Source organism: Echiichthys vipera (genome assembly GCF_963691815.1).
Source record: "Echiichthys vipera genome assembly, chromosome: 18".
Taxonomy (NCBI): Eukaryota; Metazoa; Chordata; class Actinopteri; order Perciformes; family Trachinidae; genus Echiichthys; species Echiichthys vipera.
The window spans coordinates 7,513,446-7,535,522 of record NC_139843.1 but is presented as its reverse complement, the minus strand read 5'-3'; the positions used below and the strand labels follow the sequence as shown (position 1 = coordinate 7,535,522).

The 22,077-nt window shown below is 43.4% G+C and overlaps 1 protein-coding gene across 1 annotated transcript; it reads left to right on the top strand.

Annotated features, from left to right (window-relative positions):
- Positions 1-7,647: 7,647 nt before the first annotated feature.
- On the top strand, positions 7,648-19,967 carry LOC310961208 (alpha-N-acetylgalactosaminide alpha-2,6-sialyltransferase 1-like). Its single transcript, XM_083933205.1, has 9 exons — positions 7,648-7,894; positions 8,079-8,340; positions 8,615-8,777; positions 10,382-10,544; positions 13,765-13,903; positions 14,027-14,130; positions 15,863-15,946; positions 16,114-16,213; positions 18,183-19,967. Exons 1-9 carry the CDS (start codon positions 7,794-7,796, stop codon positions 18,390-18,392), a joined length of 1,326 nt encoding a protein of 441 aa, XP_083789331.1. The 5' UTR covers positions 7,648-7,793; the 3' UTR covers positions 18,393-19,967.
- Positions 19,968-22,077: the final 2,110 nt, after the last annotated feature.

The following is a 22,077-nucleotide window of genomic DNA, read 5'->3' as shown; positions in this document are numbered from 1 at the left end:
CCTCCTTTTCATCATTTACCTTCTTCCCCTCGGCAATATCTTCCGTAAGAACAACAGCAGTTTTCACTGTTACGCAGATGACACCAACACCCAACTCTACTTCTCCAGTAAAGCCACCTCCACCCTCCCACCCTCATCCCTTGCTGACTGCCTAACAGACATAAAATCCCGGTTCTCCTCCAATTTTCTCAAACTAAACAGTGACAAAACCGAGGTTCTCCTCATTGGTTCCTAATCATCTCTATCCAAAACCAACAGTTTCTCAACAGCCATCGACAACTCTACTGTCTCCCCCTCAGGTCAAGAGTCTGGGTGTCATCCTCGACAGTACTCTGTCTTTTCACTCTCATATCAATAACATCACTCGGTCTGCTTATCTTCACCTACGCAGCATCGACCGCCATTTGTTACGTTTTAAATCACATGTTACTACACTTAACACAGACAAAACCATCATATAAACACCTATATTACAACAAGTTCCGGCACCAACATCAGCTATAATTGGTAATGGTTTCTTAACTTTTGACAAGAGAGGAAGCCCCGCGTGAGCAGGGCATCAAAAAATTGTGTAAAACTCTTGTTGATCCTCTCCACGGAAATCTTTAGTAAAAGGCGAAAGATTTATACGATCTGAAGAGAATCAAGAGTGATCTGCTGCAGAGGAGCCGGAGCAGCCGCTCACTTCAGCGGACACACGCACTTCACTGCCGGTGTGTGTTTTTATCAAATCACTGCGAAAAACCAAAGACAGACCCGAACACACTCCGCTGTGCACGTGAAAGCTGCTCTGATGCACGCGCGCTCTGTGAGGTGATGGACTGTGATGATGCTGCAAACGTTTGTCCTGTTTCATGTTGGGACGCAAGGCATGCTGGGAGAGGAGGAGCGCGTCATGTACCTTTCTGTCTTTCTGTCTTTTTAGTTACCGTGTTTTGTTTGTTTGTGTGTTTAATCCACATTTACATGCAACAGTTTACACACACACTGCACCGTCAGCGGCACGCGCTCTTCATGTTGGTTTTAAAGGGGTCACAGTGTGAAGCCCCGAGCCACTGTGAACTACTGACTTCCTGCAAAACCGGCAGATTTAAGGAGAACAACGACTCCCTGTGGAGGGAACGGACCACACCAGACTGTTGGAGTTCGTGCTCCGGGTCTGCAGCTGGATAGTATTGGTTCCTATATCAACCCGGTACTGAGCCTCACTCAGATCATTCCCTCTACATACCCTGATGTCTCCCTGTGTGCCTGCTCCTCTTGTGTCCATTCATCATGTCAGTTTGTATCTAGTTCTCTTCGTGTTTTTCCTTTGTGTTAGTGCACCTTTTGTAAATAAGTTATATTAAATTTGTTAATACCGTCTCCTGAGTTCCGTGTCTGCATGTGGGTCCCCTCCTCCGTGTATTCTCTGCCATCACACATGACACCATCTTGTATTGAAACTGTTGCACAAGGAGAACATTCACAGGCCTGATGCACAATCATTTTCCTTGGGATAATTAAAGCTTCTTGAATTTAGAATAAGTTTGTGTCATTTTAAATCATACTTTGCAACATTTAACAGAAATTACAACATCGTCAACACACTTTAGTAAAAAATGGTTAAACAGAAACATAGATGTAATCATGCAAATTGCATTTTAATCTTTGACTATTAGAGGAAGCCCCACGTGAGCAGGGCATCAAAATATTGTGTAAAACTCTTGTTAATCCTCTCCACGGAAATCTTTAGTAAAAGGCGAAAGATTTATACGATCTGAAGAGAATCAAGAGTGATCTGCTGCAGTGGAGCCGGAGCAGCCGCTCACTTTAGCGGACACACGCACTTCACTGCCGGTGTGTGTTTTTATCAAATCACTGCGAAAAACCAAAGAAAGACCCGAACACACTCCACTGTGCACGTGAAAGCTGCTCTAAAGTGCACGTGAAAGCTGCTCTGATGCACGCGCGCTCTGTGAGGTGATGGACTGTGATGATGCAAACGTTTGTCCTGTTTCATGTTGGGACGCAAGGCATGCTGGGAGAGGAGGAGCGCGTCATGTACCTTTCTGTCGGACAATATATCAACTATATAAATATAAATACAACAATTAAAGGCACATCATAAAGAAACATCACGTACATCGATACATTGTCTGATAATTTTGTTACATTTTAAATAATATTTTGCAACATTTTCACTGCAATGACACAATTACTGACACACTGTAGCAACACAGGTGTTCAGACAGAAACAGAAGTGTGCAACACTATAATAAAGTTTAATATTTGACAAGTACAGAGGATGTAAATCACGTGCATTGATACATTGTGACTGATAGTTCAGTAAGAAATGCTGCTTTACTTTAACACTGTTATCACTTATCGCTCCTTATCACTTATTTACTTTGTACTTATTTTATTTCAATCTGCTGCTAAACTGCACGCTGCGTATTGTTGTATATTGTATTTGCCTACGTTTAACCACAATGTCTGTTGCACTCTGTCACATTTAGTTTGTTTGATTTATTTTATGCTTTATCTCATCTCATCTTCAGCCGCTTATCCGGGGTCGGGTCGCGGGGGCAGCAGCTTTAGCAGGGGACCCCAAACTTCCCTTTCCCGGGCCACATTAACCAGCTCTAACTGGGGGATCCCGAGGCGTTCCCAGGCCAGTGTGGAGATCTAATCTCTCCACCTGGTCCTGGGTCTTCCCCGAGGCCTCCTCCCAGCTGGACGTGCCTGGAACACCTCCCTAGGGAGGCGCCCAGGGGGCATCCTTACTAGATGATCCTGAACCACCTCAACTGCTTTATTTTGATTTGATTTATGTTTTTATGCTTATTGTCACTCTGATCCTTACCCATCTGTGTATTGAAACTGTTACACCATAAATAAAACTTCTTGAATCATGAATAAGTTTGTTACATTTTAAATCATTTTTTTGCAACACTTAACACAAATAGCATCATCGTTATCACATACTAGAAATGAGTTAAGAGATAAAAAGAAGTTACAGGAAATTTGATGCATTTTAATATTTGTTATCTCGGGGGATAATACTTTTACAGATCCTCTGAGCTTCTCTCCTCTCTGTCTGTATCATTCATGTCTCACCAATGCATGTTACTAATTCAGCTTCTTCCCTGGAGTTGTTTGTGCTTTGTCGTCTCGCAGGTCTCTGCTGATGGTGGTGGTGCCTGCTGCCGTGGTCCTGCATGACGCTTCCTGCTGCTGTTATAATCTATAACCTTAGCTGTGCTTGTTTCTACTATTCTGCTGTATTAATAAGTCATATTCACATTACTATAGATATTATTATAGTTACTGGAAGTGTGTCTGTCCTCGTCTCTCTGTGTCCGTCTTTTCTCTCTCTCTCTCCTTTTCTTCCTCCCCAACCGGTGCAGACAGATGTCCGTCCTCCACAGAGCTGGGTCTGTCTGATGTTCCTGTCTCTTATAGTGAAGGTCTTCGTTGCCACCGTACTCTACGGGGGAATTGTTGGGTCTATGTAAATCATAAAGAAGTCATAGAGTGTGGTCTTTACCTACTCTGTAAAGCATGGACGTCAAACTGATCCAGTAAAGGCCCTCTGTGGCTGCAGGTTTTCATTCCAACCAATCAAAAACACACCTGGTCCAACAAATGAACTGTGTGGAGACAGTTCAGGTGATTGAGTAAGTCGAGTCAGGTGTGTTCTTGCTTGGTTGGAATGAAAACCTGCAGCCACACGGCCCTTTACTGGATCAGTTTGACATCTCTGGTGTATAATGTCCTAAGATAATATTACCTCTGTTATAAGTTTACGCTGTAAATGAAACTGAATTATTATTTGACAAGTAGAGGAAGCCCCGCGTGAGCAGGGCATCAAAAAATTATGTAAAACTCTTGTTGATCCTCTCCACGGAAATCTTTAGTAAAAGGCGAAAGATTTATACGATCTGAAGAGAATCAAGAGTGATCTGCTGCAGAGGAGCCGGAGCAGCCGCTCACTTCAGCGGACACACGCACTTCACTGCCGGTGTGTGTGTGTTTTTATCAAACCACTGCGAAAAAACAAAGAAAGACCCGAACACACTCCGCTGTGCACGTGAAAGCTGCTCTGATGCACGCGCGCTCTGTGAGGTGATGGCCTGTGATGATGCTGCAAACGTTTGTCCTGACGCAAGGCATGCTGGGAGAGGAGGAGCGCGTCATGCACCTTTCTGTCTTTTCTGTTACCGTGTTTTGTTTGTTTGTGTGTTTAATCCACATTTACATGCAACAGTTTACACACACACACACACTGCACCGTCAGCGGCACGCGCTCTTCATGTTGGTGTTAAAGGGGTCACAGTGTGAAGCCCCGAGTCACTGTGAACTCCTGACTTCCTGCAAAAGCTGCAGATTGAAGGAGAACCACGACTCCCTCACTTTGAAGTTGTAATGAAACAAGTCAGCAGGTGGTGCTATTTTACTACTTAACTTTCAGGCAAATCTACTTTTCTAATTTACTCACATCCAGCTCAGTTCATCTTTTGTTTTTAACTTTACGTAGTTCTTTATATGTTTATTAGAACAAATCCAGCTCAGTTCATCTTTTTTTTTTTTTTTAACTTTACGTAGTTCTTTATATGTTTATTAGAACAAATCCAGCTCAGTTAATCACAATGGGTTTTAATGCAGTGGTGACGACATATTTCTAACAAGATACAGCAATAATCGATTTAATGATCAATATCTTGGTTTTAAAGTTCAAACGTTTTTATCATTAAATGAGGAGGAGAATTACGAAAGACATGAGAGTTCAAGAATGATGTGTTTCTTTACCTTCTACATCTCCACTGTTGAGTTTAGTTTGTAATGTAAATCTATCACATCCCCTTCTGATGTCAGCATCTCATTTATTTAGATGTTTATATTCTGAAAACCAGGTAAAGATAAATGTATCCACACGGTTGAGAACCACACAAATGACTGAAATCAACCCAGAACACTGATTACAAACAACTCGGTCAAGCTCAGATTTTGTTTTTGGAGTTTCACAAAGTATTTTATTGATATTGAAAACAGGTTAAGAGATCACTAAACTACTGACAAATCATCCTCACAGGAACTATGATTTATTCACTTAATTACACGGCGATCCATTCAATACTTGTGAAGACATCTCATCTCATCTTCAGCCTCTTATCCGGGGTCGGGTTGCGGGGGCAGCAGCTTTAGCAGGGGACCCCAAACTTCCCTTTCCCGGGCCACATTAACCAGCTCTAACTGGGGGATCCTGAGGCGTTCCCAGGCCAGTGTGGAGATATAATCTCTCCACCTGGTCCTGGGTCTTCCCCGAGGCCTCCTCCCAGCTGGACGTGCCTGGAACACCTCCCTAGGGAGGCGCCCAGGGTTCATCCTTACTAGATGATCCTGAACCACCTCAACTGGCTCCTTTCAACGCAAAGGAGCAGCGGCTCTACTCTGAGTTCCTCACGGATGCTGAACTTCTCCCCCTCTCTCTAAGGGAGACTCCAGCCACCCTCCTGAGAAAACACATTTCGTCCGCTTGTACCCGCGACCTCGTTCTTTGGGTCCTGACCCAACTTTCATGACCACAGGTGAGGGTAGGAACCAAGATTGACCGGTAGATCCAGAGCTTTGCCTTCTGGCTCAGCTCACTTGTGGAGACATTTCCCTCAAAACTGTTGATGGAAGTGAGCAGATTTCATCTTCTGGGAACCATGAACTCGTAGATTTGATCACAAATATGAGTGGAAACAAAAGGTGACAGGTGGGGCTAGGCTTAAAAAAAATGTTGTCGTCTTTGTTACGTTATGAGCTTCGTGCTGAATGATGCAGGTTTACCTTTGTCACTAATCTTGAGTAAGGATCACACACACACACCCACACACACCCACACACATCCACACACACACACACACTATGTCGTTCATTGACGTCTTCACAGCTCTGGTGAAAGACATCAGTGGCCAGAGAGAGAGAGACTCCTGCTCAACTCTACTCCTTTTATAAACAGTGGCAACGTAGGGTGTGCCATAAAACAAAACACTGCAAATCACGTCACATCGGCAGGACGTACAACCTATAATGCACGCAGAGGTGATTCTAGACGTGTTGGGGCCCTGGGTAAAACTTCACAGGGGGCCCCTCAAACCAGAGTTCATTACCATTTTGTTTATAAATAATCTGACACCAACAAAATAAAAAATGTGAAATGTAATATACTCAGGGCTTCCCTCCAAAGTCCCACCCTCCTCCCCCTGCCTGAGCTCTCATGCTCCCTGCGCCCCTGACAGAGGGGGAAGTGCTGCGTTCAAGTGCCGTGGAAAGTCCGAAGTTTCGCACCTCCAACTAGGCAAAGTGCACTGGAGTGCCTGTCAAAGTGGATACTCTCACTCGTGAATCCGGGGTCGGTTGATCTACCCCGATTCCACTTTGACAGAATCTACCAGTGCACTTTGCCAAGTTGGAGGTCCAAAACTTCGGACTTCCCATGGCACTTGAACGCAGCATGAGCAGTGCAAGTGAAACGGAGTGACTGGTAACCGGCAGCAAGCTCGGGAAATAATTTTATTCGATCCAAATAAAATGATTGGTCAGACTTTTATCACAAAGATATGAGAATTGAGTATTGATGAGTTTCAACACCTGGTGTATTTCTTTTACATTTTAGTGTCTACAAAAGAAAAGAGTAAAAATGCCAGAAAGGTAAGAATAGCTTTAATATGAATATGAACAGTAAAAACTAGAACAATGTAAACTTAGGTGGAGTCAGGTGGGGCCCCTCCGGTCTATACTGTCATTTCAAACTTTGCACTTTGTCAGTGTTGTAGTTTAAAAATGTGTCAGTCCTCCAGGGGCCCCTTACTGGGCTGGGGCCCCGAGCAGCTGCCTGCTTTGCCTTCTTGCGGCGCCTCTATTATTGTCATACTGTCGGCGATGTGTCCCCCCGCTCTTATTCCCAGCTCTCTTGTAGCTCTGTTTGCTGCAGGTTGCCTGGCAGAGGTGGAAGTGTCGTTGCTGCAGAGGTCCCTGGTGATCTGACACCTGCCCGTCTGTCCGCCCGCTCTCAGCTCTGGTGCGCCGGAGCTCTGTGTGCAGCGCGTTGCTTGGCAAAGGCGGGGCCGTCTGCAGCAAAGAGCTACCTGGGAACCGATGTGAACGCTCCTACTGTGTTGTTTCTCTTTAAGGCAGCAGGTATCTGAGGGACGGAGTAGAGTTCATCCGCTGTTGATCAACTTGTTGCTCTCTCCGCCTTACCCAGGCTACCTCATAACAGTTGTTTCCCTCTCTTTTGTCACGGCTTCAGAGCCTGGTCTTGACAACTTGCCACTAGACAACAACCGTGTTTTTAGGGTTCATAAAGTGTGCCCAAAAATCCCAAGATATTACACACTGTCGGGCCACATGAAGACTAAACCAAAGCAGCTGACTCCGAGACAACACAGAGCAGGATTTTGTATCCACCCACATAAATAAAAGGGAAACATTACGAAACAAAACCAATATCATCATTCAGTCTGTTGCAGGTAAATCCTGTTTTGCATCAGAAGGCATTGCCACATAACTGCCTCCGTTCTAATGAGCCAGATCGTGTATCACTGTGAAGGTGTGTGAGTGTGCAGGTGTGTGAGAGCACTTCCCTTATTTATTGTATGTCTGTATTCAGTAAACTCTGCTGTAGCCCTGCCCAGTAACCTTAGGTGACAGCACCTTGTGTCACCGTTCTACCTGGGCACAAATACCAGAAGAGAAAGCAAAGCGTTTTCAGTATTTAATTGAACCACAAAGCCTCCAGCCTCCAGTTCTCGGTCTCAGGAATGGCAACCCTAACCTCTAGAGTTTTCTCTTTGCTGCTTGTGGTCTCAGCTTGCGTTATATTTTTTCTATTATCGTGGGGGAATTCATCGTACAGCATCAGGTGAGTTTGTATTTAGTCTCACAGGGAAAGAAGGGAACGTACCTGTAATGTTTTATGGTTCATTTGTCTGCAAAGAAATACGTATCAGCACATCTCCAGGTTCAGTATTTTACTTCAAGTTACTTAAAAGTGTTTCTGGCTAATTCTTTTATGTTGAATCTGTTGAACTTTTCCCCCCCATAAGCTGGACGACGTTCCCAGGAGGAAACAGACAGAAAATGTCGTTTGAGTTCTGGGGTAAAAACAGCAACTGGACTACGCCACCTGGTGCGTTTACACACAGAGCAACAACAAATCCAGTGACAACGTTAAATCAAAGGGGACGCTCGACACGTGAGGCTGTGGCTGAGACCCCCATGCCCGTCCTAATGAGAAAATCCTTCCAGAAGATTCCTGAGTGGGATTTTGATGATGTTTATAACCAGGATGCTCCACCCAGGCCCATGGTAAGCATGCTATGACAAGTTAAGACAGAAACGTAATAATAAATGTATTGTCTTTGTGGGAGTAGGTAGTTTGCACATACAGTATAGTGTAGTTGTGTGTCTTTGGTGTGACCAGCGTGCAGTTATTGTTTTATAAGTCAACCTCCCTGTTTGGCTTCATACCCGATGTGTCTTCATCTGTAAGGAGCCTTCACCAAATCAGTGGTTTTAGCCAGACGGACGGGGTTCTTCTTAACACAATATGATAATTTGACATTTTATGCTGCATTCTCAGACATGTGCCCGGTCTCTGCGAAACTCTGAGGATGAGAGCTTCAAGAAGGCTTTCCTTCCCAACGTACGCATGTTTCTGCACAAAGACAGTATCAACATGAGCGAGTGGAACCGGCTCTCGCATTTTAACAACCCTTTTGGATTCATGGAGTTTAAGTATGATGGTAGGTGTTTCTGTATGTATCAGTGCAACATAGGGCGGGGTTGGTACAGTACAGTAGGCAGTGAACATTTTATTCTATTGTAGTTTGTCCTCCCTCTGCTTTCTTGGCACCATATGGGAAACTGTGACACACCATGTCATTTACAACTGATAAATTATGTTTCCTGTTTGGCAAGAAAAGCCTTTCAACTGTATCATAGTTAGAAATTTAATTTAAAGCTGCTCCAATACATATTTGTATATGAACCGTGGATAAAATGACTGTTTAATGTGAAAATTAGAGCCTGAATATGCAGTGACTGTTGTCCACGTGCACACAGGCACGCACTCTCAGTCTGTGCATATAAAAATGCTGGAATTGTGAAAAAAGTAGTTGAAATATTAGACAGAAATTCACGCTGAATTCGAATGTAAACTTGATTCACAACAGAGTATTCTGACATTGTGGTATTTCTACTTTTGCTTAAGTGAATCATCACACTGGTTGAATGAACTCGGCTGAGAGAGAAGTCTTGCACAGTGCCACAACAGTATGAATCTCAGACACACAGCGGAGTAAATGAGACAAACAACGTGTAAAAACAGGCGCTGCTTCCTAAGAATGTAATTAAATGTTATTAAGTCACAAAAAACGAGGATTAAGTGATCTACGTATGATGGATTGGAGTAAAAGATTTCTATAAATAATGTTGCTGCGCAGACTTCTGTGTCTCAACTTTTCCTTAACTGTAACAATGCAGTTACAACAGTATTTTCTTTCCTGGTATGAACTCCTTGATTATTATGACACTGCGTAGACCTGCATAACTGTCCATTGTCTGAGGGCAAACATACTTGGTCAGCAGGTTTGCATGATACCCTATCTTACGCAACCAGCCTTGAGAGTGAACCAAACCAGCACAGTTGTGGGCCAGACAGCTAAACAACGAGCTCACCGCAAATCTCCATAAAGCCGAGAGGAGCAGCAGATTCACAGGATAATTCTTTAAGGTTCATACGAATACACTGTTACCCTAAAAACAATAATTATGCTTTAAGTATAACCCGATTGCTAAGCAACCACCTAGCAACCACCAGCTTATTGGCAGTATTTTCAGTTTTGTTCGCAGAAAGTCTTGTTGGGAACTGTTTTGCAAAGTCAGTACTGTAAAACATGATTTTTTTAAATTATAAAGCAGGTTCGAGGTGCTTTATAAATATAGTGAAAGTATCAAAAACATCAATTCACAGAGAAATAGACACAGGCTGTATTGGGAAACGACGTCTTTGAACGAGCCGTCAGGACTTCTGTCCCAACTATATAGAAAGTGCAGCCACAGTGGCGTTACAGTCATTCCCCGGCTGCAGTGACGCATAGAGCGCAAATGCAGAAGCCCCGGAGATGCTGACCAATCAGAGCACAAACTGGTTCTTAAAGAGACAGGCGCTAAAACGGAGCGTTTCAGACAGATGGTGAATACAGGTATATTCAGAAAGACAGGATGAGACAAATAATGTGATTTTTGAACATTAAAGCATGAAAACAACAAACAAAAATACAAGTAGGAACTGAAAACTAGCATCATATGGGACCTTTAATATATATATATATATATCTCTTTGCAGATGTGATGTCTTCAGTGAGGTTGATCCCAAAGCCAAAAGAGCCACTACTCCTCCCAAAGCCGGGCGGTGACGGCTGTGTGCGCTGTGCTGTGGTGGGCACTGCGGGGATCCTGAACGCCTCTAAAATGGGGATAGAGATAGACGCTCATGATTACGTTTTTCGGTAAGGGCCAGGAAGATCATATTTTCCCTGTCAGTTATAACGTCTGTCCTTCATCTGTCACTCTCGATATTTGCCAAAGCAGTATTTACTCATGGTGGATCTCATGAAGACATGATTTGTGCACACACCGACTGCATGATTTAGCCTCGACGTTAAAACCCTGCTGTATAAACGACCTGAACAGTCGACTTATAGGAGTTCATCTTCACATGTCACCGCCTCATTTAGATTATATATGTATAAGTTGTTTAAAATACAAAGTGTACTCTAAACTAGTGCAGGGGATCTCAAGATGATGGAAAGCAGTGTTGAGTTTGTTCAGCGTGGATAAACAAGGACGCAGCTTCAGGATGTGGATTTACACACACAACATTGAAAAAGTAGGAATGTGGCAACACCTGATTGTGGGCATAGGAGGTTATTTGTTTTGTAATTAGTATTTTATTGAGTTTTTGAACACCACAGCTACATTGTATTCCACATTACAATGAGAACTTAACATTAAGAAGAAGAAGAATTCCACATTACATCCTTGCACGTTTACCACCTTTTAAAGTACTTTCGGGGTATTGCAATGGGAAGACATCGAAGCAAATAATTCAATCTTGGGATAAAGTTCATCTTCAGGACGTTGACCCTTCCCCATTATGATAAGAATAGTGGGGACCATCTATTCAACCATTTATCAACGTTCCTGCCTGTAATAGGGAAGGTTTTCGTTGCCACGAATTGTTGGGTCTATGTAAATCATAAATAAGTCATAGAGTGTGCAGAAGTAGCTGCGTGTTTTACCGACGGTTCGGGGCAATGAAAGAGTTCTTTTATCTGCTTATCTTGGTTTTATTTTGTAGGAGACTCTCAGGTTTCTGTTGTGGATGAATTTGGAGTGAAGACGGTTCTTGTTGTTTCTCGGTCAACTCCCGTGATTTTTCCCTGTAGCCTTTATTTGTCGTTGCGGCCTGGCTTGGTTCTGTTTGCCAAGCACACAGATAAGACCGAAAGACAGAACACTCTGAAGAACAGATGTATACGTTCTGTATAAAACTGTCTTCTCCTCATACTAAGAAAAGATGACTAGGTTATGCCAGTGAGTAAGCAGGCTGTCTGTGGCATCTGACACTGCATACTGGTATGATGAGTGGAGGTTGTGTTTAAGCATTTATGATGTGAAACCGGCTGAGAGAGGTCTATCCAGGTCCCGTATACATTCTGCTCATGTTACAGCAACATTTGGACAGCATCCAAGCCAAACAAAGACATGCAACTGTCTTGTGATGGGAACACGTAAGCCAATGGGTGCATTGATCCTAAAATCAGGTGTGGTCTGGTACATTGTTGATGCATTGCCATCTTGACGCATTGTCTTCCTGCTTTTTACAGAGTGCATTAGTCATAGTAAGATTCATGATCTGCAGTTGATCCGTGGTTAATCCACAGTCTGGGCATAAAAATGAATTTTCATTCGCTTATAAACTAAATGATATGGTACTCACAAATAATCTGTCATTGCTGTCAGTTCACTTACATGCAAAAGGCAAATAGGTCAAAATAAATGCATTGAAAGTGACTTTATTTGGTGAAAGTACAGCTGCAGGTTGATAGGAAATGGTCATACTGGAGTCAAACCCAGGACTTTAAGCTGCTGTATATGGGGAGCCCGCTATACCAGGTGAGCTTGTTTTCAGTGATTGTAAATGTTTCCATGCGAGCAGTAAAGTCACAGAAGCAAACATCATCTCATCTCATCTTCAGCCTCTTATCCGGGGTCGGGTCGCGGGGGCAGCAGCTTTAGCAGAGGACCCCAAACTTCCCTTTCCCGGGCCACATCAACCAGCTCTAACTGGGGGATCCTGAGGCGTTCCGAAGCCATTGTGGAGATCTAATCTCTCCACCTGGTCCTGGGTCTTTCCCGAGGCCTCCTCCCAGCTGGACGTGCCTGGAACACCTCCCTAGGGAGGCACCCAGGGTTCATCCTTACTAGATGCCCGAACCACCTCAACTGGCTCCTTTCAACGCAAAGGAGCAGCGCCTCTACTCCGAGTTCCTCACGGATGGCTGAACTTCTCCCCCTCTCTCTAAGGGAGACTCCTGCCACCCTCCTGAGAAAACACATTACTAGCTCATGGGTGAAATAACGCATTAGATATTAATCCCATAATCTAAAATGTGGTCTAGCAGAGCTACTGCTTCACTACACAACATTTACGCATGAGAAACAGTAACTTCATTGATTATTTCAGAAGGTAAACGTTTTGTTCTTTTTCCTCTGTCAAAGTTCATAACTACAGATTTTAGTATTCCTGGAGCGTGAGTTTGGCCGGAGAATTGGAGCAGCAGGGGCGGTGCTGCAGTCGCTCTACCGCACCGTTGTGACGAAAAGGGAGCTGAGGAAGGCAAAGCTCTCGATCTACCGGTCAATCTTGGTTCCTACCCTCACCTGTGGTCATGAAAGCTGGGTCATGACCGAAAGAACGAGGTCGCGGGTACAAGCGGCCGAAATAGGTTTTCTCAGGAGGGGGGCTGGAGTCTCCCTTAGAGAGAGGGGGAGAAGTTCAGCATCCGTGAGGAACTCGGAGTAGAGCCGCTGCTCCTTTGCGTTGAAAGGAGCCAGTTGAGGTGGTTCAGGATCATCTAGTAAGGATGAACCCTGGGCGCCTCCCTGGGGAGGTGTTCCAGGCACGTCCAGCTGGGAGGAGGCCTCAGGGAAGACCCAGGACCAGGTGGAGAGATTATATCTCCACACTGGCCTGGGAACGCCTCAGGATCCCCCAGTTGGAGCTGGTTAATGTGGCCCGGGAAAGGGAAGTTTGGGGTCCCCTGCTAAAGCTGCTGCCCTCGCGACCCGACCCCGGATAAGCGGTTGCAGATGAGATGAGATGATGTTTGCTTCAGTGACTTTACTGTGAGCATGGAAACATTTACAATCACTGAAAACAAGCTCACCTGGTATAGCGGGCTCCCCATATACAGCAGCTTAAAGTCCTGGGTTTGACTCCATTATGACCCCCCCCCCCCCCCCCCCCATTTCCTATCAACCTCCAGCTGTACTTTCACCAAATAAAGTCACTTTCAATGCATTTACTTTGACCTATTTGCCTTTTGCATGTAAGTGAACTGACAGCCATGACAGATTATTTGTGAGTACCATATAATTTAGTTTATAAGCGAATGAAAATTCCTTTTAAAAAAGGCCTCTCACGTTGGGATGTTTGTGCGGCAGGATGAACGGTGCGATCACCGAAGGTTACGAAGAGGACGTCGGAAACAGAACATCGGTGTACGTTCACACGGCCCACTCCATCACTACGTCGCCGTATCTCTTCAAGAAGTACGGATACAAAACGGTCCCTCATGATGAGGTACTCAAACTTGAATATAATGTGCCATCATGTAACACACACACACACACACACACACACACACACACACACACACACACACACACACACACACTGATCTGTCATTCTCTTCTATTTTCGCAGGGTATAAAATACGTGATGATTCCTGAGGGGATGAGGGATTTTAATTGGCTCTGGGGTCTTCTTAAAGAAGAAAGGATTGTAGCTGGCCCATATAAAGGAAGGAGGTGAATACCAGCTCTCTGTATATTATTAGTTGAGGGTAACAGTCTCGCACAAACACAAACACAAACACAAACATGCGTGCTGGGGCACACTGGATTGGGGCTGTTTATGTAAAGTCATATTACATTATATCTGATGCAAGTGGACATTTCTTTTTAAAGTCATTTTACTCCCAACTTAATTCATTAGTAGAAGAAGGCAGTTAGTTGGTTAATTTCATGGAGTTTACAAGTGATTTTTACACATTCACGTGATGCGCTACTTGCTTCTTTGTGGCTCAGGCAGAAAGTCACCAAACCCGCCAAAACTTCTTCTTGTAAATCCAGCACTGAAAGTGATTAATCAAGTTTATTACTTATATTTTTTAACATTATCACCCAGCCTTTCTTCACCATCTATGTCTGACTACATATGATACATACGATATGAACCAGGAATGGGGATAATCTGTAAATATCAGCGTTTCTGTGCTTTGCAGACGCCACCATTGTTACCACTTGTGTTGTGTGGAAACTGGAAAGCGCCACTACAATAATTGTGTTGTTTACAAATACTTTCGGATTTTCTTCTGTTGTGTTTACACCAGTCACAAAGCAAATATTGTCTTTACTTTATTCACGTAAGTTTCATCGTAGCATTGTATTTGGATCATTTGTCTTTGACGAAATAACCACTATTGCTGCTTTGCTAACTGTTGTGAAAGTCCCAGATACGTTAGAAGACGGCGTTGCTGTGAGGAGCTTGGTGAATTTCACTGCCTTCTCTAGGATGTAATGTCTGAATGACTGTAGGTTCCAGCGGTGAGGTTTACAGATTTCGCTGTGGTTTAATTTCTATAAACGGATACAAAATATGCCAAAATAACTACATCATGATGAAGATTTGTAAAAAGATGTAGTTGGGTCTGTCCGCAAGACGACAAGCAATCAACATTTAAGATGTTTGTTTTCTGAATGCAGTTCGAATCGATCCTAGCTATGCTGGCTGCCACTACTACATACAGTAGATATGAACCCAAAACAAACCAATTGTGCGGTGATTTAATTGTAATAAACGGATAAAAAGTCAGCGGAAAATAACTACATCATGATGACGATTTGTAAAAAGTCTGAATTCATGCTTTGCCAGGTGTGTCAAGACATCCGCAAGTTGGAAAGGAACAACTTTTAAAATGTTTGTTCTCTGCAGTTTGGATATTTCAGGGCTTTGCTTACATTGTAGCTGCTCCATCAACTCAACAACACACACGTCATTTTCAGAATTTACCAGGTAGCGCAACTTCCTTGCCTACTTTTTTCCAAGAAAGCTCCTTTTTGGTCAGGTCTCTGTATTAATATGAGGTACTGTTGAGCTCTTGGGTGCCCACAGACGGCTACGAGTTCCTCCATTGGTGATCTAAGCGCTGATTGGCTTATGCGACGGTGTCACGCACATTTCTCGCTCAAGGTGAAATATTTCAACTCACACGGATATGTGAATAGAGAGAATTTCATGTACTCCCTTTGTGGCATTGGCAGAATTCACTCTGCTGCAAATTTGCGTCTTTGCATTGACTTTCTATGTATTTGTGCCGTGTAATTTGCGTAAACACGTCTGGTCTGAACACACATATGTATGAATTATTTTTGCATACAAAGCATGATGACAGCCAGCCATCCATTCAAAGTCTGGCCCTGCATCACTCTTTATTACTGTCATTAACTCTCATTGACCTTTTGTATTTTAACCCTGCAGGCCGAGGACGTACTATGCCGGGCAGTTCAATGAGACACGCTTCTATGTTCTGCACCAGGATTTCCTCAGATACGTTCGAAACAGGTCAACCTCCTCTCACAGTCCTTCATAAACGTTTTACAATAACAGCAAAACATAAATAAATCGATCCAGAGTTGACTCTTTTTCATGTCTGGAGCCTGTAGTTTGTCTTGTCTTATAGATAAAAGACAGATTTTAAGTGTATTTGACACACTGTTCCTTGCCAACAGGTTCTTAAAGTCTCCTCATCTGAACTCCAAGCACTGGGCGATAGTCAGACCAACCAACGGGGCGTTCACTCTCTTCCTGGCTCTGCAGACCTGTGACATTGTAAGTTAATGTTGCTTAAAATTGTCCTTATATCTACAATATAGGTAGGTGCCACAGCGCTCCAAATCCACGATACGATTAGACTTTCGACTTTAACATTTTTTTCTGCACTTTGCCGTTGTGATCATCAACAGATCATTGGATTAATGCCCTCACAACTGTTAAGTTACCCCCCAAAAAAAGCTATATGTTATGAAATGTGATACAACCGCCATATTTTGTCAGGATTTGATCACACTAAGACATCACCAGACTCATCACAAATGCTTATTAGTCTGGAACTTCTCAGTCCATTTACAATTACCAAGGAGACGTTATCAACGCTGCAGAAAAAACGCTTCTGGATGCACTTACATAGACAACCTTTGACCAGTCACAGCAATGTAACGTGACCTACGACCAATCACAGCAACGTAACGTGACCTATAACCAATCACAGCAACGTAACGTGACCTACAACCAATCACAGAAACGTAACGTGACCTACAACCAATCACAGCAACGTAACGTGACCTACAACCAATCACAGCAACGTAACGTGACCTACATCCAGTCACAGCAACGTAACGTGACCTACGACCAATCACAGCAACGTATCGTGACCTACAACCAATCACAGCAACGTAACGTGACCTATGACCAATCACAGCAACGTAATGTGACCTACGACAAATAACAGCAACGTAACGTGACCTATGACCAATCACAGCAACGTAACATGACCTATGACCAATCACAGCAATGTAACGTGACCTACGACAAATAACAGCAACGTAACGTGACCTATGACCAATCACAGCAACAAAAACGTGACCTGAAACCAATCACAGCAACGTAACATGACCTACGACCAATCACAGCAACGTATCGTTACCTACAACCAATCACAGCAACAAAAAGGTGACCTATAACTAATCACAGCAACAAAACGTGACCTACAACCAACCACAGCAACGTATCGTGACCTACAACCAATCACAGCAACGTATCGTGACCTATGACCAATCACAGCAATGTAACGTGACCTACGACCAATAACAGCAACAAAACGTGACCTACAACCAGTCACAGCAACGTAACGTGACCTACAACCAGTCACAGCAACGTAACGTGACCTACAACCAATCACAGCAACGTATCGTGACCTACAACCAATCACAGCAACGTAATGGCAGTGCTTACTCAGCGGAAAACAATTGGCCGAATAAGAAGCCTTCTCAAATTACAGCCAAACAGTACACTAGTGTAAACTGAGTTTCTGAATCAACTTATGAGAGAAATAATCAATACAGTAACAGAATATCGAGTCATATTTGACCAGTGCTGTCTAGTTTGACAGTTTGATCTGTGTTTCGTGATGAATGGACCTGCAGACCCGTGGGTGATGGTGTCAGTCACCGTCTGGAGATAAATGCTTGTGATTGGTCCGCACGGGGCCAGGACGGCTGGAAATCGGTCTGTATCGGAGAGGAGCCAGACGTACCTGCCAGAACAAATGAAACATGGATTTGGCAGATTCGTCCAGACTACACTAAGGCCTTATGGTCAAATTTAAATAATAGTGGCGAAAGTGAAGTCATTTTCTTTGGAACAAGGTGACTTTTCTGAGATTTGGCACTGTAAATTACAGGCCAAGGAAGCTCCGTAGTTCCCTTTCAAGACAGCAAAATTCCTTTCAACCTTGACAAAGGCAGCACATACAAAATCAACTCTGTCTGTTCTCACCTTTCACAATAAAAGCCCTAGACTGCCGATCTGGCAGGCCGAGCACATCACCAGTATGAATATTCGCAGATGAGCGTTTTGCATTTTGATGTTGTTCATTCGTCACGCCCCCGGTTTGTAAAGGCCTCTGGAAGCAAGTGAATTGTCACATTTGAAAAAAACGTCAAACTATTCTTTTGACAAATGTTACATCACCAAATCTTCTCGGTGTGAGTTATCTGTTCTGTGTTTTGGTCGTTCTCAGGTGAGCGCTTATGGATTCATGACTGAGGACTACAAGAAATACGCAAACTACTACTTTCATAAGTTTATTAAATCCAAGGTCGTTTTCTACGCCAACCACGACTACACCATGGAGAAAAACCTGTGGAAACAACTACACGACAGCAAAGTACTTAAGCTGTATCAAAGACTGGAGACAGAAACGGGGACAGAGAAGCCAGCGCAACACTGACACACTGACACAGGAAGATGGTTTCACACTGGACACAAACAGCGGTCTCCTGTGTTAAAATAAATACGTGACGTTCGTTAGTTAAATGTCCCGTATTGTAAAAAGTAAAGTTTCCATATGTTTATATTATAAAGAAGGAAGCAGCTTCTGGTTCTGAAAAGTGAAGCCAATGGTGAAGTGCCTTAAACCTGCAGTCTCTCTAATGTCCAGCAGGGGGCGATTTAACTGTCCGTTTGTATAGAAGTCGAAGTTGTGTTTTCGTTAGCCCTGTAGCGCGGGCTCCAGAAACGTTTCAAGGCACGCGCCACATCTTCTCAAATGGCCGTTCACTCGCCGTGTTTCCATTACAAAAAAAAGGCCCGAGAGGGGTTTACGAGACTCCGGAGGTGAGGTATCACTCTTAATGACGGGTTTAGATCGCTGGTGATCAGCTGATCAGTGATACAGCGACGCAGAGAAATACAGAATAGGTGTAGTTCGATTAAAGGTGACCCGTATTATTCACGTCAACTTATGAACAAGTGACATGAAAGAAAGGCATGAAGCTCGCGGCGCTGTAAAGGTGTTTGTTGACAGACACTGCGGTACGTTGTGTGTGCGCGTGTGTGTGTGTGTGTGTGTGTGTGTAAATAGGAGAGAGCTAGAGGGTTGTGGAGCATGCAGCAAAGGACCACAAGTCAGAAATTCAATCCAGAATCCGTGCACAAATCATTTTTTTGCACTAAGTCTTCGACACCACTGACTAAAAGAGTCGACTTCGCCGTGTTGTTGTGGCGTCTGTACGACCACGCGTCACATCCCGCTGAGAGCTACATCCAATCAGCAATCGGGTAAATCTCCGGAGATAAAAGAGGCCCTGCTCTCCGACAGGGCATATTCTACGCGGTCAAACGGCCTCCCGAGCGACTCACATGCAAATTAGGGCGTTTTTGGCGAGATAGACCCGCCTCATTCAAGGTAGTCGACCCTAACCCTAACCCTCAGTAAACATTTTCCTAATGAGCATGTGTTCAGAGTCGCTAGTTTCAAGTCTTCTTCCATACAGCACTGAATGTTAAATCAGTGAACTCTGGTCACATTTAGACTCAAATAGACGACGCTTTAGGCCGTAGTTACCTCGTGATCGCCCTGTTAGCGACAGGGCAGAGGTTCATCGTGCAAAGCTGACGAGTGGCTTCTTCATTTGCTTGAATCTGAGTTTTTTTGTTTTATATTCTGTTATAATTTAATCACATGTACGTTGTTGATTTGAAAGTTTTGTTTACACAGTTGAGTCATCTTAAGTTTACCAAACTGGATTTCTTCATGGGGTAATGTGAATTAATTAATTATGGCTTTTAAAGCTTCCCCGACACTGGTACTGTATGTGTGTGTATGTAGAAGATATAAGATAAGCTTTTGAGTATTGTTTTCCCATACGCTTAAATGTCTTTGTATTTTAGAGCTTATTATTTCACTTATTCTAAATGGGTTAGAAATAAGCCTGTGGATGTTCTCATGTGTCCAGGTCGTCGTTATCCTCAAAGCAATTTCAGTGAAAAGCAACTGGACTTGGTTATTTGTCTAGGAAGGCGTTTCACCTCTCATCCAAGAGGCTTCATCAGTTCATGTACGCATCTCCCAGCCTGGTCCTGGTCCTGGTCCTGGTCCAGTCCCAGCCTGGTCAGATGCGTACATGAACTGATGAAGCCTCTTGGATGAGAGGTGAAACGTCTTCCTAGACAAATAACCAAGTCCAGTTGCTTTTGACTGAAATTTGAGGATGGGTTAGAAATAGTCTCTCATCTTTGTACTTTGTTGTTCACGTGTTATTGTCTGGTTGGTTGTAGTCATTAAAGCAGGCAGTCATTTCGGGTTATTGCTTTCATGCTGAGGGTTGTAGAAGGATGCCGACAAACAAAAGGGCATTTACCAAACAAAAGGGCATTTAGCAACATTAAGGCACTTTACATTTGAAGGGTTGAAGGTTACTGTAGCCGGCCGGGTTCTCTCACAACACCTGCGTTTGATTTTTGCCGTACCTTAGTTTACTTTTTTAATTCATTTTTGCCATTTGTGGTTTTAAAAAGAACTGTTGATCAGTTGTGTTTGTGATGTTTGAAATACTGCCCCAGTAAAAGTTATTTAATGAACATTTTAACACTTTCAAATGATAGGTGGCGGCATTTTACGTAACTGGATGCTTCCACTAACATGTTTTGGTTTTCCAAGATGATTTTCAGCTGATGTGCAGCTCAATGTTTCATCCATTACAAAGAAAATTGAAACAGACTAGAAGGGAAAAATCAATATTTAACTTTTAAAATATTTTTAAGGGTAATGGTATTTTCATGGGTGCAGATCCCTGTAATCTCATTACCTGGATATTAAGTGCATGTGCATTTGAAGATTAAAGTCAGAGTTTGCTACATGTCATATTTTTATACTTTAAAATGTCATCTTTGTATTTTCCTTATTATAAATAAAGACAATTACACTAATTGGTGCATGAAAATCCAACCAATTGCAGGAAATGAAGTGTTTGATGCTCAGAATGTTCGAGGTTCTGTGTAACAGCTGATCGTGTCCTGCAACAAGCTCCATCACAGTTGCTCCGTCTTTCTCTTCCTCCGTGACATGAAGCGGCTTTCAAGTGTGGAAATCACAACAATTTGACAGAAAACAACAACCTTTTTAGGTCATTAGGCCAATGACAATATAAGGTTATTAATGTGTCATGATAAACACGTATGAGAGAAGAACAGTGAGGGATTAAAGAAAAACGTCATAGTTAAATCAACCTCATTGTCCTGGCTCCAGGCAACCTTCAAAATAAAAGCATGTCTAACTAGAATTACCGCCTCATGGTTGTATGCCTTCTGCAACGAGTCCAGTTACAGTTTACGTCCAAACTGTTGTGAGGGCTTTGGAGAAATGTGATAAAAATTGTTTTGGGTATTTTTGGTTGAAACGTTGATGCTTCACACACAAACACACACACACACACCTTCAACCCGACAGCACAGAAGATTTAAACAACCAGCAGTTTCAAGATCAGCGTCTCAAGGTCAGTATCGGCTTACGACACATTATGTCACAGTGACGTTGACCTTTTGGATTTAAAAATGTCATCGCTTCATTGTCCCGTATCTGACCTCCAAAAACCAATCGGACATTTTGAATGTAGATAGAAAATTCTTCTACACGCACATCCGACTAAGGGCGCACTCACACTGTCCATCCGTAAAGTGCCCAAGTAAGTTTCACAGCTAAAGTCTAGTTCGTTTGACCAGTGTGAGTGCAACCGTTACGCTCCTATAGGCGGTACGGTTGCACTTGCCGTTCAGGCCCGTTTGGCAGAGGTGGGCTTTTGTAAAGCACAATTGCACATGTACGAGCACGAGTGTGTGCACGAGCATGAGCACGAGGCCTACGGTGGTTCTGACGTCATTTTATGTGCGCCTGTTTGAGCATAGAAAAAAAGGACGGACCATGCAAGGACATTTAAAACAATGGCGGCGAAAGGTTCACGTTGGTGTGATGTGGAGGTGGAGTGTTTACTGCAGATTTGGTCGGATGAAAATATTCAAAACCAGTCGACAAGACGCACAAAAACTCAGAGGTCTATGGAAAGATTTGCAAACAAAGCGACGCATCGCGATGTCAATCAATGCGTGTGACGTGTTACGACGTGATGACGTATGGA